The 13677-nt window shown below is 36.1% G+C and overlaps 1 protein-coding gene across 1 annotated transcript; it reads left to right on the top strand.

Annotated features, from left to right (window-relative positions):
• The first annotated feature begins 1668 nt into the window (after window positions 1-1668).
• LOC133822444 (uncharacterized) lies at window positions 1669-13357 on the top strand. Its single transcript, XM_062254783.1, has 9 exons — window positions 1669-2289; window positions 2769-3870; window positions 3953-4237; window positions 4331-5440; window positions 9237-10004; window positions 10075-10697; window positions 10779-10908; window positions 11002-12366; window positions 12462-13357. The coding sequence occupies exons 1-9, from the start codon at window positions 1745-1747 to the stop codon at window positions 13173-13175; spliced, it is 6642 nt and encodes a 2213-aa protein (XP_062110767.1). The 5' UTR covers window positions 1669-1744; the 3' UTR covers window positions 13176-13357.
• Window positions 13358-13677: the final 320 nt, after the last annotated feature.

Here is a 13677-nt window from a genome sequence, read left to right as displayed (position 1 = left end):
TAGCTCCTCCTTGTATTTTCATCACTTGCATCAACTCTATTAATAGTGGAATATAGCTCAGTTATGCTCACCATTACAGAGCATAATTTTCTCTCATTCAAACCCTTCTTTTCTGTGTTTTCTCTTCTCCCGTTAAAAAGTTTCTTTTTTATTAATTAAACAATTTAGTCAACCAAAGATTATTCTGAAACTGAAACTACTTGCTACTCAACAAAGATTTTATTATTATTATTATTATCATGGCGCCTGAGGAAGCACCAGAGAGCCCTCTCCTTGTGAACCCAACTGCGTAAAGACCAGCATTTCCCTTCCAAACTTGTGGAAATGGGGCTTTGGGGAATCCATTTTTGGAGAAAAATTCACCTTCCTGATTCATAGCAAAACCAGAATAAGATCAGTATAAATGAATAAAAATGACTCTGATCGAAGAAAGCTTTTTTGGGCTTTCCTCTGTTTTTGAAACTAAAAACAGAGTAACTTTTTTTTAGAACATTTTCTCACCTGAAGCCATGAAGGAACGTTGCTGCGATAACCAGTGGCGAGAATGACTGAGTCAATGTCGAGAGTTTCGCCATCGACGAGTTCGACTTGGTTACATGTGAATCTCTTGATTCCGGCAACGACTGTAATATCTTCAGATTTGATCTTCTCTAATGTTCCAATATCTAAAATTGGGGTCTTTCCTTCTGTATTTTTCAGCGTTAATGGTCATGTTGAAGGTCTTTTTAGGCCATATTTTTCAATGTTTCCGAGAACTAACCATGACAAGAACAACATGAGCTTGTCAACAAGCCAGAGTGGGAACCATGCCATTAATAATACAGCAAGTTCGAATGTTGATTTTCTGAAAATTTCTCTGGGTAATTGAAAATTTCTGTTGTTTGCTTAAATAAATTAAAAACAAACTAAATGACAATCGGTACCCGGTTGAAGGAGGTCCCTAAGGGTATATGTGTATTTTTGTATCATTAAATCAATACATTCAAATCCTACCATTCACTCTAAAAATTAATATATCCTATGGCTAATAATAATGTTGGACTAAGTCTTGAAAATGGAACTGACGGACTAAAGAAACCCCCATATATTTGATATATAAAGTAAGAGAAACATAAGATGAATGTGCATATGAGAAAAATTGGATGTAGTTTAATAATTTTTATAAAAATACTATCATGTCCCTAATGAAATTATAAATTACTAAATTATATAGTAAAAATATTATTTTGTCTTTTCTAAAATGAATTAATGACTTGATTTATTCAAATATAAAAAGGAAAAATTGAATGATAAAATTTGGAAAAGTAAAGTTGGCCGAAAGGTAAAAATGGACGACAGCTTAGTTATAGTAGATGATATATACAATATTGTATGGTGCTGATATTTTTGGTAAATTCTACCATGCATTGTGACACTTATTGATTGGCCTGCAAACTTATTATGCAGAAAAAGAAAAGGTTCGATGCGACATAAAGTTAAAATATATTCCATTACCATATAATGCTTACTTCTTATGTTTTAATATTCTCTTCACACAAATAAAATTTATGGTCGGTCATTCATCAATAATAAGCTTTCACATATAGAGCTGATTCTCTTGAGAAGTTACTAGGAAGAAATCACTCTGTTTTGCTGCTGCTTTAAATACCAGACTTCTTGGCATTATTGGCTACCTATTATTACTTCAACGCTCTCTAAGTTTCATTTCATCAAGCTTAATTCATAAACTAACCTCCAATAATAAATGGATTCCAACCAAACATCATCATCATCTTCTTCTTCTTCTTCTTCTTCTTCTTCTTCTTCTTCTTCTTCTTCAGCTCTTCCTATGGGGAAATTTGATGTGTTCCTTAGCTTTAGAGGTCAGGACACTCGCAGAGGCTTTACTGGTCATTTGTATGCTGCTTTGACTCAAAAACATATTCGCACATTTATGGATGATGAAGAACTTGAGAAGGGGAAAACTATTGCACCAGAACTTCTGAAAGCCATTGAACAATCAATGATTGCAGTTGTCATTATATCAACCAACTATGCCTCTTCAACATGGTGTCTAGATGAGCTATTGAAGATTTCTGAGTGCCATAATAAGAAAGTGAATAATGGACGGACTGTTATTCCTGTTTTCTATCAAGTGGATCCATCTGAGGTCAGAAAGCAAACAGGAGTTTTTGGAGAAGCCTTTGCCAAACATGACCAAGTTTTCAAAGACCATGTGGGGAAGGTGAACCTATGGAGAGAAGCCTTAACTGAAGTGGCCAATATATCTGGATGGGATTTGAGACTCAGGTAATAATATAAATTGCCTTAACTATTTGAATTATTTTGATCACATCACATGCATATGGTGCCTGGCTAATTCATTGCTTAGAGAGTCAAAAGTATGTGAAGAGAGGTTCCTCTCTAATACTTTTTAGAATATGCTAGTTTTTATCACTACATATTACACAAGAAAAATGACAGAGATATGCCTATTACTCTAGTTTAGAAAATATATAATGAAGTTTCATTGGATGCTTCAACAAGGGACTTGGTCCCTTGGTTACTAACAGTGTGAGCCAAGTGTTCAATTGAATGTTAATAAGTTATAAAGAAAAGTGAGTGCATGGAGCGTGGTGCTCAAGAGTGAAAGTGTTAGGAGTGTGTGTTGTGCAGTATTTAGTTTTCTGTAGTGATTTTTCATTTTCTATCATGTTTGTATCGTTTCAGGCTCATACAATATTGTTAACAATATATATACTTTTTTCCTCCGTTTTGCTTCTTTTCAGGCATGAGCATGAAGTTATTGGTGAGATAGTTGAAACGATTTTAAGTGTGTTAAATCGCACATCATCAACTATTATTAACAAGAATTTAATTGGAATGGATTCTCGAATTGACAAAATGATGTCATACTTAGATTTAGGAAGGTCAAATGATGTTCTTACCATAGGAATATGGGGGATGGGTGGTATAGGAAAGACTACTCTTGCACATGAAATACAGCAAAAGATCAAAAGCCAATTTGATACTAGCTACTTTGTTCGAAATGTTAGAGAGGAATTTGAAAAACATAATGGCCCACAACAATTACAAAAAGGTTTATACAATTGCTTGTTGGGGTATAATAGTGATGAATTTAGTAGTGTGGGAAATAATTACAATAGATTGTGCCATAAGAAGGTGCTCATCATTCTAGATGATGTTGATCAATTAAAACAGATAGAGACTTTGGTGGGAAACTGTGATGAGCAGCGTCAATGGTTTGGTTCAGGGAGTAGAATCATTGTAACAACTAGAAATGCACACTTGTTAAAGAGTTTTGGAGAGAATAACATCTATCAAGTTGATAAGTTAGATAAAGAAGAAGCTCTTCAACTCTTTTCTAGGAAAGCGTTTCATATGAACCATCCTCCAGATGGTTACAAAGACAAGACCAATGAGGTTATGAAATATGCCAATGGTCTTCCTTTGGCTCTTGAAGTTTTGGGTTCCTTCTTGTATGGGAGAAATATTGAAGCATGGTCAAGCACATTGGTAAGGCTGAAAGAGCATCCTAACGAAGACATTGTTGGTCCACTTCAGGTAAGTTTTGATGCATTAGAGCATACAGAGAAGACAATGTCTTTGGACATTGCGTGTTTCTTTAAAGGAGAGGAAAAAAGTCGTGTGATAAATATACTTGGAACTTGTGACTATTCTCCAATCATCGATATAGAGGTCTTGGCTGAAAAATCTTTGGTAACTTTAATAAAAGATAAACTCTGGATGCATGATTTATTACAAGAGTTAGGTTGGGATATTGTTCGTCGAGAATCTCCAAAACAGCTTGGAAATCGTAGCAGGTTGTGGCTTCAACAAGATATTCTTAATGTACTTGAAGAGAATAAGGTATGTAGATGAGTTTGGTTGTTTCTTTAGTATTTGTTCTTCCTCAATCATAACCAAATATTGTGCACTTTCCGTATTATAGGGAACACAAGCCGTTGAAGGCATATTCTTTTGCTTGCCTAAAATAGGTCAAGAGTTTCACTTGAAAGCTGATCCTTTCTCCAAGATGTGTTATATGAGACTGTTAAAGATATGTAATGTGAACTTTTCTGGATGTGTTATTGACTCTTTTTCTAAGGAGTTACGACTTTTGGAATGGCATGGATATCCTCTAAAATCTTTGCCCACAAATTTCCATCCTCATAAACTTGTTGAACTCAACTTGTCTAACAGTCGCATAGAAAAGATATTATGGAAGGAGAACATGGTAAGAATTATTTGTTGTTATAAGTAGGTAGTTTCTTGGTTATATTTGCTCAATTATGATTTTGCTTAAAAGAAGTTCCCTTTAATTAAACAGGTATCAGAGAAGTTAATGTTGATCAATCTTAGCAATTGCCAGTACTTGACCAAGATCCCAAACTTCAATACGACCCCAAATCTTGAAAAATTGATCCTTATAGACTGTAAAAGACTATCAGCAATTCACCAATCCATTGGAGTTCTCAAGAAACTTGTTTTGTTGAATCTGAAAGGTTGTCAATCTCTTAAGATACTTGTCAAGGAGATGAGATTGGAATCTCTTGAAACTTTAATTTTTTCAGGATGTTCAAGGCTTAGCAAGTTTCCAGAGATTGTGGGAAATATGAAAGAGTTGACTCAACTTTATTTGGATGGAACTGCTATAGTTGAGCTGCCAGAGTCCATCAAATGCTTGGATGGTCTTACTTTGTTGAATCTGAAAGATTGTAAAAACCTTCTGACTCTTCCAAACATCATTTATAGTTTGACTGCTCTTACAACTCTTAACATCTCAGGCTGCTCATGTCTTGATCACTTGCCAGAGAACCTTGGGAGTTTGGAACGTTTGGAAGAACTTGATGCAAGTGAAACTGCCATTAGAGAATTACCTTCCTCCATTTCACTCCTGAAGAGCCTCAAGCATTTATCTTTCCGCGGATGCAGTGGCATGCCTCATGAGTCATGGCTATTGTTCTTATGTAGTTGTTTGTTTGCTGCAGAAGGCTCTGAATCCATCGGCTTGATATTGCCTAATTCCTTCTCGGGCTTATTCTCTTTGAAGTCGTTAGATTTAAGTAAATGCAGCCTACAAGAAGGAGCTATCCCTGATGATATTTGGCATTTAAGCTCGCTGGAGCAACTTGATTTGAGTGAGAACAATTTTAGGAGCCTACCTGATAGCATTGGTCAACTTTCTGCACTGAGAGAACTTACCTTAAATTGTTGTAGCAAACTTGAGTCACTGCCAAAACTTCCCTTAAGTGTCAAATATGTGCTTGCCCGTTATTGTGCAGCACTAGAAACTTCAAATGAACATACTATATGGACTTCTTCTAAGGGGCTTTGTTTGATAGATTGCCAAAAATCAAAGGAGGATAAAGGCTGGAAAGGGTACAAGATTCCAGCATCTAGCGAACATGTTTTTCCCCTGCTTCAGGCATCCTTTGAGGTCTCTCTCTCTCTCTCTCTCTCTCTCTATATATATATATATATATATATATATATGAAACAAGCAAACATACATTTTACATTAATCTTAGTTATTCTTTCTATTTTATGTTATTGAAGAGTAATACAAGCTTAGAATACTTTGAACAAATGGACTCTCTTAGACACTCTTGTAATCACTCACACTTGGGACTATTTTCTCACTTCTTGCTTTTTAGGCACACATTACACTTATATATATATATATATATATATATAGAATTTTCTAACTTTATAAGTAATTAACTATTCTCTACTATTTTCTAAATAATTCTAGAACTATCTATACATTGTCTAATTAGTTCTAAGACTCTTCTAGAACTTTCTATAATGTTCTAGATTTCTCCTAGTACTTTCTAGAGCATTCTAGAATTTCCTAAAGCATTCTAAAGTTGCTAATGACTTTTAAGTTTCTTCCAGAACTTTCTAGAATGCTCTATGTTCTTCCTAGTACATTCTAGAATTCTAGAGCATTCTAGATACGGTAATGACTTCTAATACTCCCCCTCATTACCGAATCTCTTCAAGATTTTTCTTGTTAACAGTTCTCTCTTGTTTTTTTTTTTTTTAATTTCTTCATATGATAATAGTTCTTTTGCTTCCACCTTTGCCAATGCTCCATTTGCGTACTTAGGATTTGGCTTTGGTCGTCGGGTTGACCTCCTTAGATTGTTTTGTGAACTCCCATCTTGTGGTGATTCATCTTCATTTTGTGTGCTTTGATGTTCTCTTGTTTTCCAAGGATTCTGAATTGCCCTATGCTCTGACTCCTCACTGGAACTTAACTCCTCTAATCGTTCTTTGTCAGCAGGGCTTGCTCCTCCTGCTTGCTCTTCTTCTTCTTTCAAAAGAAGTTTGTCTTCAATTTCTTCTGAATCAGGTAGCATGACCATTTGAGGAGACCACCATGAAGATGCTTCATCAAACTCAACATTCCTTGATACATAGCATCGACCACTAGTAGGATCGCAACATTTCCACCCTTTTCTTTGACTATCATATCCCACAAAAATGCACCTGATAGCCTTTTTATCAAATTTGCTACGCAAGTGATCTGGTATGAAGACATAGCATACACAGCCAGAGACACGAAAATGACTAACTGTGGGTTTTATTTTCCACAGTTTCTCAAAGGGTGATACAAAGCCAAGCTTGGGTTGAGGAAGCCTGTTAATGATATGGGCTGCTGTTCTCATTCCTTCCGCCCAAAATCTGCTTGGCACATTCTTTGCATGTAACATACTTTGATAAGTCTCAGCAAGGTGTTGATTCTTTCTTTCTGTACACCATTTTGTTGTGGTGTATGCGGACACGTCAACTGATGATGTATCTTCTACTTTTGTAAGAATTGAGAGAACTCATCAGATGTATATTCTCCCCCATTATCAGTGCGCAAGAATCAAATTTTTCTTCCTACTTCTCCTTCTACTTGTTTTTTAAATTCCTTAAACTTTTCTAGAGTCTGAGATTTTTCTTTCATGAAGTAAACCCATACATACCTAGAGAAGTCGTCAATGGACGTCTCCATGTAACGCATTCCACTAATTGAAGATTGCTTGACTCATCCAAATACATCAGAGTGAACTAGCTCCAAGGGAGCTGCAGACTTGAAATTTGACTCCTTGTATGGCAACTGGTGTGCCTTCCCATATTGACATCCGACACAAACAGTGTCACTTTTGACATTAAGTTATGGAAGACCTTTGAGCACCATTTTCTCCATCATCGCCTTTAATTTGTGGTAACCAACATGTCCTAGTCTGGCGTGGTGTCTCATTTTTTCGAACCTTATCTACGTAAGCAGTCTCAGCTGTCATGACGTAGATAGATTCTAATCGTTGCCCTTCTATCAATGGTTTCCCAAAAATCTTAAGATTTTGATAAATCTTGACATCATTAGGACCAAATACGATATAATTTCCTGATGATGCCAATTGTGATACTAATAGTAGATTTTTCTTCATTCCAGGCACATGATAAACATTTTGTAATTGAACTTAATTAGAACTAGAGTGAGGTACTACATCTGCCTTACTAATGTGAGTGATTGGCAGCCTTGAATTATTTGCAGTTACCACTACACGTTCTCCTTTGTATTCTGTCACATCTCGTAGCTTCTCCTTATCTCCAGTCATATGATTTGAGCATCTGGAATCAATAATCCAATCGCTCTTGTAATTAATTTGTTCTGGGACAACTACTGCCAATGCCAATTCTTCAGAGCTTGCATCCTTCTTCTCAGACTCTGCTACTGCAAAAGATGCTTCGAAATCCCATTCTTCTTCGGTATTAATCGTCTTTTTGGAGGTAGCTGCATTGCCTTCGACAGGATTCTTGAATAACAATGCTTTGCAATGTGCCCCTTTCTTCCACAATTATAGCATTGGAAGTTCTTTTGTTTACTCGTCCAACTACTCTTATCATGATTCTTTTGAGCTCCCCCTAATTGAGAGCTTTGTTTTTGTTGTTTACGTGACTTTTCATTACTTCCGATGTTATTATGTTGCCTCGATCACCCTTCTCTTTTGTTGCTAAAGAGTGCTTGATCTTCTTCACTCTTTAGTGAAACTCTTGAAATTTGCTTAGCTAAAGATTCTTGATCGGCTAGCAAATTCTCAAACTCGACAAGAGAAGGTTGGGTTGGCCAACCTTGTATTGTGGCAATAAAACTTCTATATTCAAGCCTTAACCCATGAATAATTATTCTTTTCATTCATACTTCTGGAATTTTAGAACTAGGATCTAAATCCGAGATCTCACGACAAAGAGATTTTACCTTGTTAAAATACTGGTTGATTGTCATCTCTTGTTGTGAGACTGACAAGAGCTCATTCTCCAGTAGTTGTAGCCTTGCATCATTTTTCTTTGAGAAGGGTGCGACGAAAGTGTCCCAAGCCTCCTTTGGTGATTCAGCCTGCCTGATGTGTTCTAGCATTTCCTCTTCAATCGTAGTCTTGATTGCAAACATTGCCTTTCTAGCTTTGATCTTCCATTTCTTCAAAGCTCTGCATCTTCAGGTGGGTTTACTTTAGTGCCACCAACGACTTCTCACAAATCTTGGCCTTGGAGGTATGACTCCATCAATGTTGACAAAGTGTTGTAATTCTAGTTGTTGAGCTTCTTCACTCCGCCAATTACTTGAGTGTCACCCATCGTGATTTGGCAAACAAATTACCAAACAAGCTTAACCGAACTTGTAAGCTTCACAAACTTATTGTGCACAATAACAAGAAGCTCCACGAACTTGACAAACCTAGCTCTGATACCACTTGTAGAGTAGAAAAAAGTATGACACTATTATTATTATTGAAGAGTAATACAAGCTTAGAATACTTTGAACAAATGGACTCTCTTAGACACTCTTGTAATCACACACTCTTAGACACTCTTGTAATCACACACACTTGGGACTATTTTCTCACTTCTTGCTTTTTAGGCACACATTACACTTGTATTTATAGGCAACCAATGAGTCATCTAAAACTTTCTAGAATTTTATAACTTTATAAGTAATTAACTATTCTCTACTATTTTCTAAATAATTCTAGAGCTATTTATACATTGTCTAATTAGTTCTAAGACTCTTCTAGAACTTTCTATAATGTTCTAGATTTCTCCTTAACCTTTCTAGAACATTCTAGAATTTCCTAGAGCATTCTAGAGTTGCTAACAACTTTTAAGTTTCTTCTAGAACTTTCTAAAATGTTCTATGTTCTTCCTAGTACATTCTAATGACTTCTATCATTTTATTGTCATAGGATCATATTTATCGAGGAAATAAATTTGGATCGGTATCACCTCAGATTACAATTCCTGATTGGTTCAGCTACTCAAGTACTGGCTCTTCAGTTACAATCCAACTACCTCCAAATTTGGAAGCTAACAGTATGTGGTTGGGACTTGCTCTATGTATTATTTACGATGTGCAAACACAAGAAAATACAGATTCAACAATACCAGTTGTTTATGATGTTTACATATATGAAGATCGCATGGAGATGCCCCTTGATAATTTCAACGACAAAGAAGAATTCATCTCTAGTGCAGGGTCATTTGGAGTTTGCAAGTATATCCCAAGAGAAGTTTTTAATGGGCACTTAGATAAGGCAAGTAGAATTGAAGTTTCGATATCCTTGAATAGTCTTTGTGCATGTGTGAAAATGTGTGGGGCACATATAATTTATAAGGAAGATGTAGCAAAGTTTGTGAGAGAATTGCTTCCTGATAATGACTTCCAAGATTATGTCAGTCATTATCAAGACATAGTAGATCAAGTAACAAAAACCATCCCTGTTGGTGAGGTAGAATCTATTATAACGGAACGAAGAATAATTGACATGATGGAATCTGCTGAACAAGAACTTAAAGGCACTTCTAGTGAGCCATCGGATGAGGCAGAACAAGAATTCACTTCACCAAATAGGTTCTTGCTTCACGTAACTTCAATTGCAAAACAAGGGTGCAAAAGCTTCTCAACCATGCAGCTGAGGAGTAAGCTGCAATCATTGCTTTCGAGACTTTTTCAGGTAAATCACTATTTTAAGTTGCACTTATATCTTTCTCACCACTTACTTCTTTGTGTGTTGCATTATACAGGAAAGCTATGCAAGTCACTTTAATTTTGGTTGCATTTTTCCTCTCAAAGCTATTTTGCCTTGGTTCACCTATCAATGTGTGGGACGTCAAGCATTTTGTTGTCTTACTCCAAACATTTTGGAGGATAAGAAATGGCTAGGATTTGCTCTCTATGCTGTGTTTCGTAGTCGCCCGCCTTTCTCGCTTAACAATTTGGACTCAAAATCTTCGGCTTCCCTTGTTGCTCATCTGCATATCAAACCAAGTGGCATGCTACACTCAACACGATTTTCACTCAAAAGAGACTGTTTTGTAGGCTCAGATCATCGACTTGTTGTATTTTATGTACCGGGTGTGCATTTTCCACAAGAGCTGAATCAGTGTGGACAAATTAATGCATTGTTTGCAACTACCATCTCAGATCATTTGGAGATTGAAATATGTGGGATTCGTAAAGTATACGAGAATGATATGAAAGAGTTTATTCAAACAATAATTGAGTGCACAGTAGAGAGTCCAGCTGTACACCACGAGCATTATTGTAAAACTTTTGAAGACATGGAGAAGAAGATTTTTTATGAAGTTGATATTCCTAGTGAAGAAAAGGCATTTGATTTGGGTTATTTTTATTCCTCTTTACCAAGGTTAAGTCCTTATAGAAACATTATTTTATTCTTCTTAATATATATTTATTCTAAAGTAGATTTTCATGTGGCGTTTTGTAGGGAACATAAAGTTTTGCATCGACAAGTACAAGATGTGGATTATATTTCAACTATCGCTAGGAGTCAATCACAGTTGCCAACTGAGAACGAAAAAGACATTACTCAGCATTTTATTCAAAAATATTATCAGGTCTTTCACGCACTCTCTGTCTTTCTTGTGCCTGATTTCTTTCATTGTCTCTCTCTCTCTCTCACAGGATGTAGTATATATTATATATTGCAGAGATTTGATCAAATGTTGAAGTATAATTCTTGCTTTCCTCCAAGCGAAATTCCGAAGTTGTTCGACAGTCACAAAAATGATCATTCAATAGAAATCCATCTAACTAAAGAGAGCAATTGGGTTGGACTTGCATTATGGGCACATTTCTCAGTTGAAGAGCCCTTTACTAGCAACGTTGATGAGAATCAAGAGTCAGAAAATTCCCACTTCCTTAATTGTTTTTTGGAAACAAATGAAGGTAGTTTGGAACCTCTTCACTCATATCAAACCACAAATGAAGAAATAAAGTGGTTACCCCGTCTAGGAGGATTCATTTGGCTATCATACATACCATGTGGTTCATTCTCTGATCAGTTGATCAGTTTCATTGAAGCTTCATTTGGAAGCGAAAGGCCTGGTTTGTTGGTGCAAAAGTGTGGAATCCGTCTGATATATGATCAACAAGAATTTGAGCAAATGATACTTCATTGCATGAATGCCTTTTTTGAGGATTGGGATCTAATGCAAGAAAGCCTTGTAGAGAACAACTCAATTTTAGATGTAACATCTTCTTCAACAGACTCAGAGTCAGAGCCTACTTATATTGTCTTAGACATAACAGCTGAGACAGTACTCTTTGAAAGCCATTCAATTGTGGAGTGGATAAAAAACTTGGAGAAATTTCTTAGCAAGTACTTCAAGGTTTCTTTGGTAGTCATGCTCAGTCTTGCAGGGCATATAATTTCATTCCTACGGAGCTTTGATCCTAACTTCAGATTTAACTTTTGTTTCCCTCGAAAAAAAGTTCTGGAGTGGTTCAACCATCAGACTGATATGCCCAAGATGATATTCCAAATACCGCAAAATCTTTATGATGATGATAAATGGAGGGGTTTTGTGATATGCGCTGCCTTTACTGTTCATGAACACCCTGCTGCAATTCTTGACAACCTTTATTCTGAAATCGATGTCCATCTTATATGTGATTTCATCTTAGACCAAAACAGATGTCTAATGCCTGCTCCCATTCTCCGCATCAATAAAGAGAAATTCAAGTGGTTATATCTTCGTGGCTTCATTTGGTTAACTTATATCCCCCGTGATGCATTTACAGACTATTTGAATGAAGTAAGCTATGTAGAGGCTAAAATGCATAGCTTTGATTGCCCTGGCCTGGCAGTTGAGAGGTGTGGCATGCGTCTTCTGTACCAAGATGATGTGCTAGAATTTCAACAAACAATAGTCAAGTGTGTGACCTCCTTCTTTGATGATTTAGATCCCATATGCCTATTTTTGAAAGACAAAAATAAGGAAAAGTCCCCTGATTTTGACAACTCTTACATTGTTCCTCGAAACCAAAGAACGGATATTGAGCTACTAGTAATAGTAAGGCACTATAGTTTTTAGTATTTGAAGTTACCTCTTTTTTGCTTAGACCTTATAACTTATCATGCTTTTTTCTTTTAATACTTTTTTTACAGGAGTTTCATAGGAATTCCATATATAACTCATGTTTCACTTCAACTGAAATTCTTGAGTGGTTCGGGAGTTATAATATTGGTGGCCCTTCAGTCAAAATTGAGCTGCCTACTACTCTATTATTCGATGACAATTGGATAGGATTGGCATTATGTGCATATTTTTCTGATCTTGATCCCCAACATCCAAATGCCAGCATTGTCAATTTGGATAATACAGGAGAATGTTCTCACCATCTTATTTGTCACTTGCAAACTGAGAGAGGCAGCCTGGAACATCCCCATGTCCACCGAACAACCAATGAAGAATTCAGATATTTAGACCATGAAGGCCGATTCTTTTGGCTTTCCTACATACCAAGAGGGTGGTTTTTGGGTCAGCTAAATGATTGCAGTGTCATAGAGGCTTCATTTGTGAGTGACAGTGGAAGAAGATTGTGTGTGGAAAAGTGTGGCCTCCGCCTTTTGTTTCAGCATGATGAGGATGAGTTCAGGAAAACAATTGCTCACTGCATGAAGTCATCGTCACAAAGTGAGGATCTTGTTTGTCTTGGCAATGAAAGAAAAAACAAGCCATATTTCAATGACAACAGTGGTTGTGAGGCAGGCAGCAGCAAAGGTGGCCGCAGCACTACTAAGGTGGATCCTTACCAAGAAAGATCAAAAGGACCTAATCCTACAAGTGTTAAAGGTAAGGAGAAACTTGTTTTGGAATAATATAACCTCTCAAGCCAAATGTAGATAACTTCATCCTCAGCCTTCAAGGATCTAATTCTTGATCAACTTCTCTGGTTATCACATAAGGTTTGCTACTTTGTAATTCTTGATCAACGTCTGGTTGTCATTACAACTTACATTGTACTTGTATATAATATTATGTAGAAATTATTCACTGATAATTTTTCATTGAGAGCAAACGTACCTTAGGTACTGAACAAAATAAAGAAATATTTGGTAAATTATTACCAGAATATTCTAGTCAATTACAAATATTAAAGAAAGCCTATCAAATAATCTAAATATAGAAATATACAATCTGTACACAGTGGTTTCCTAATTAAGAGGATACCGAGTAATAAAGGCTAATAAACATCATTATTTCCTACCCCTCCGTCAAGCTGGTGCATAGAGATTATAAAAAATGAGGAAATAATTTCTGAATTCTTTTTCATTGTATATTTTACAACCTAAAGCAGGATATATATATATATATAGGGTT

The sequence above is a fragment of the Humulus lupulus genome, chromosome 3 (genome assembly GCF_963169125.1).
Source record: "Humulus lupulus chromosome 3, drHumLupu1.1, whole genome shotgun sequence".
Lineage (NCBI taxonomy): Eukaryota > Viridiplantae > Streptophyta > Magnoliopsida > Rosales > Cannabaceae > Humulus > Humulus lupulus.
This window is presented reverse-complemented; position numbering and strand designations above follow the sequence as displayed.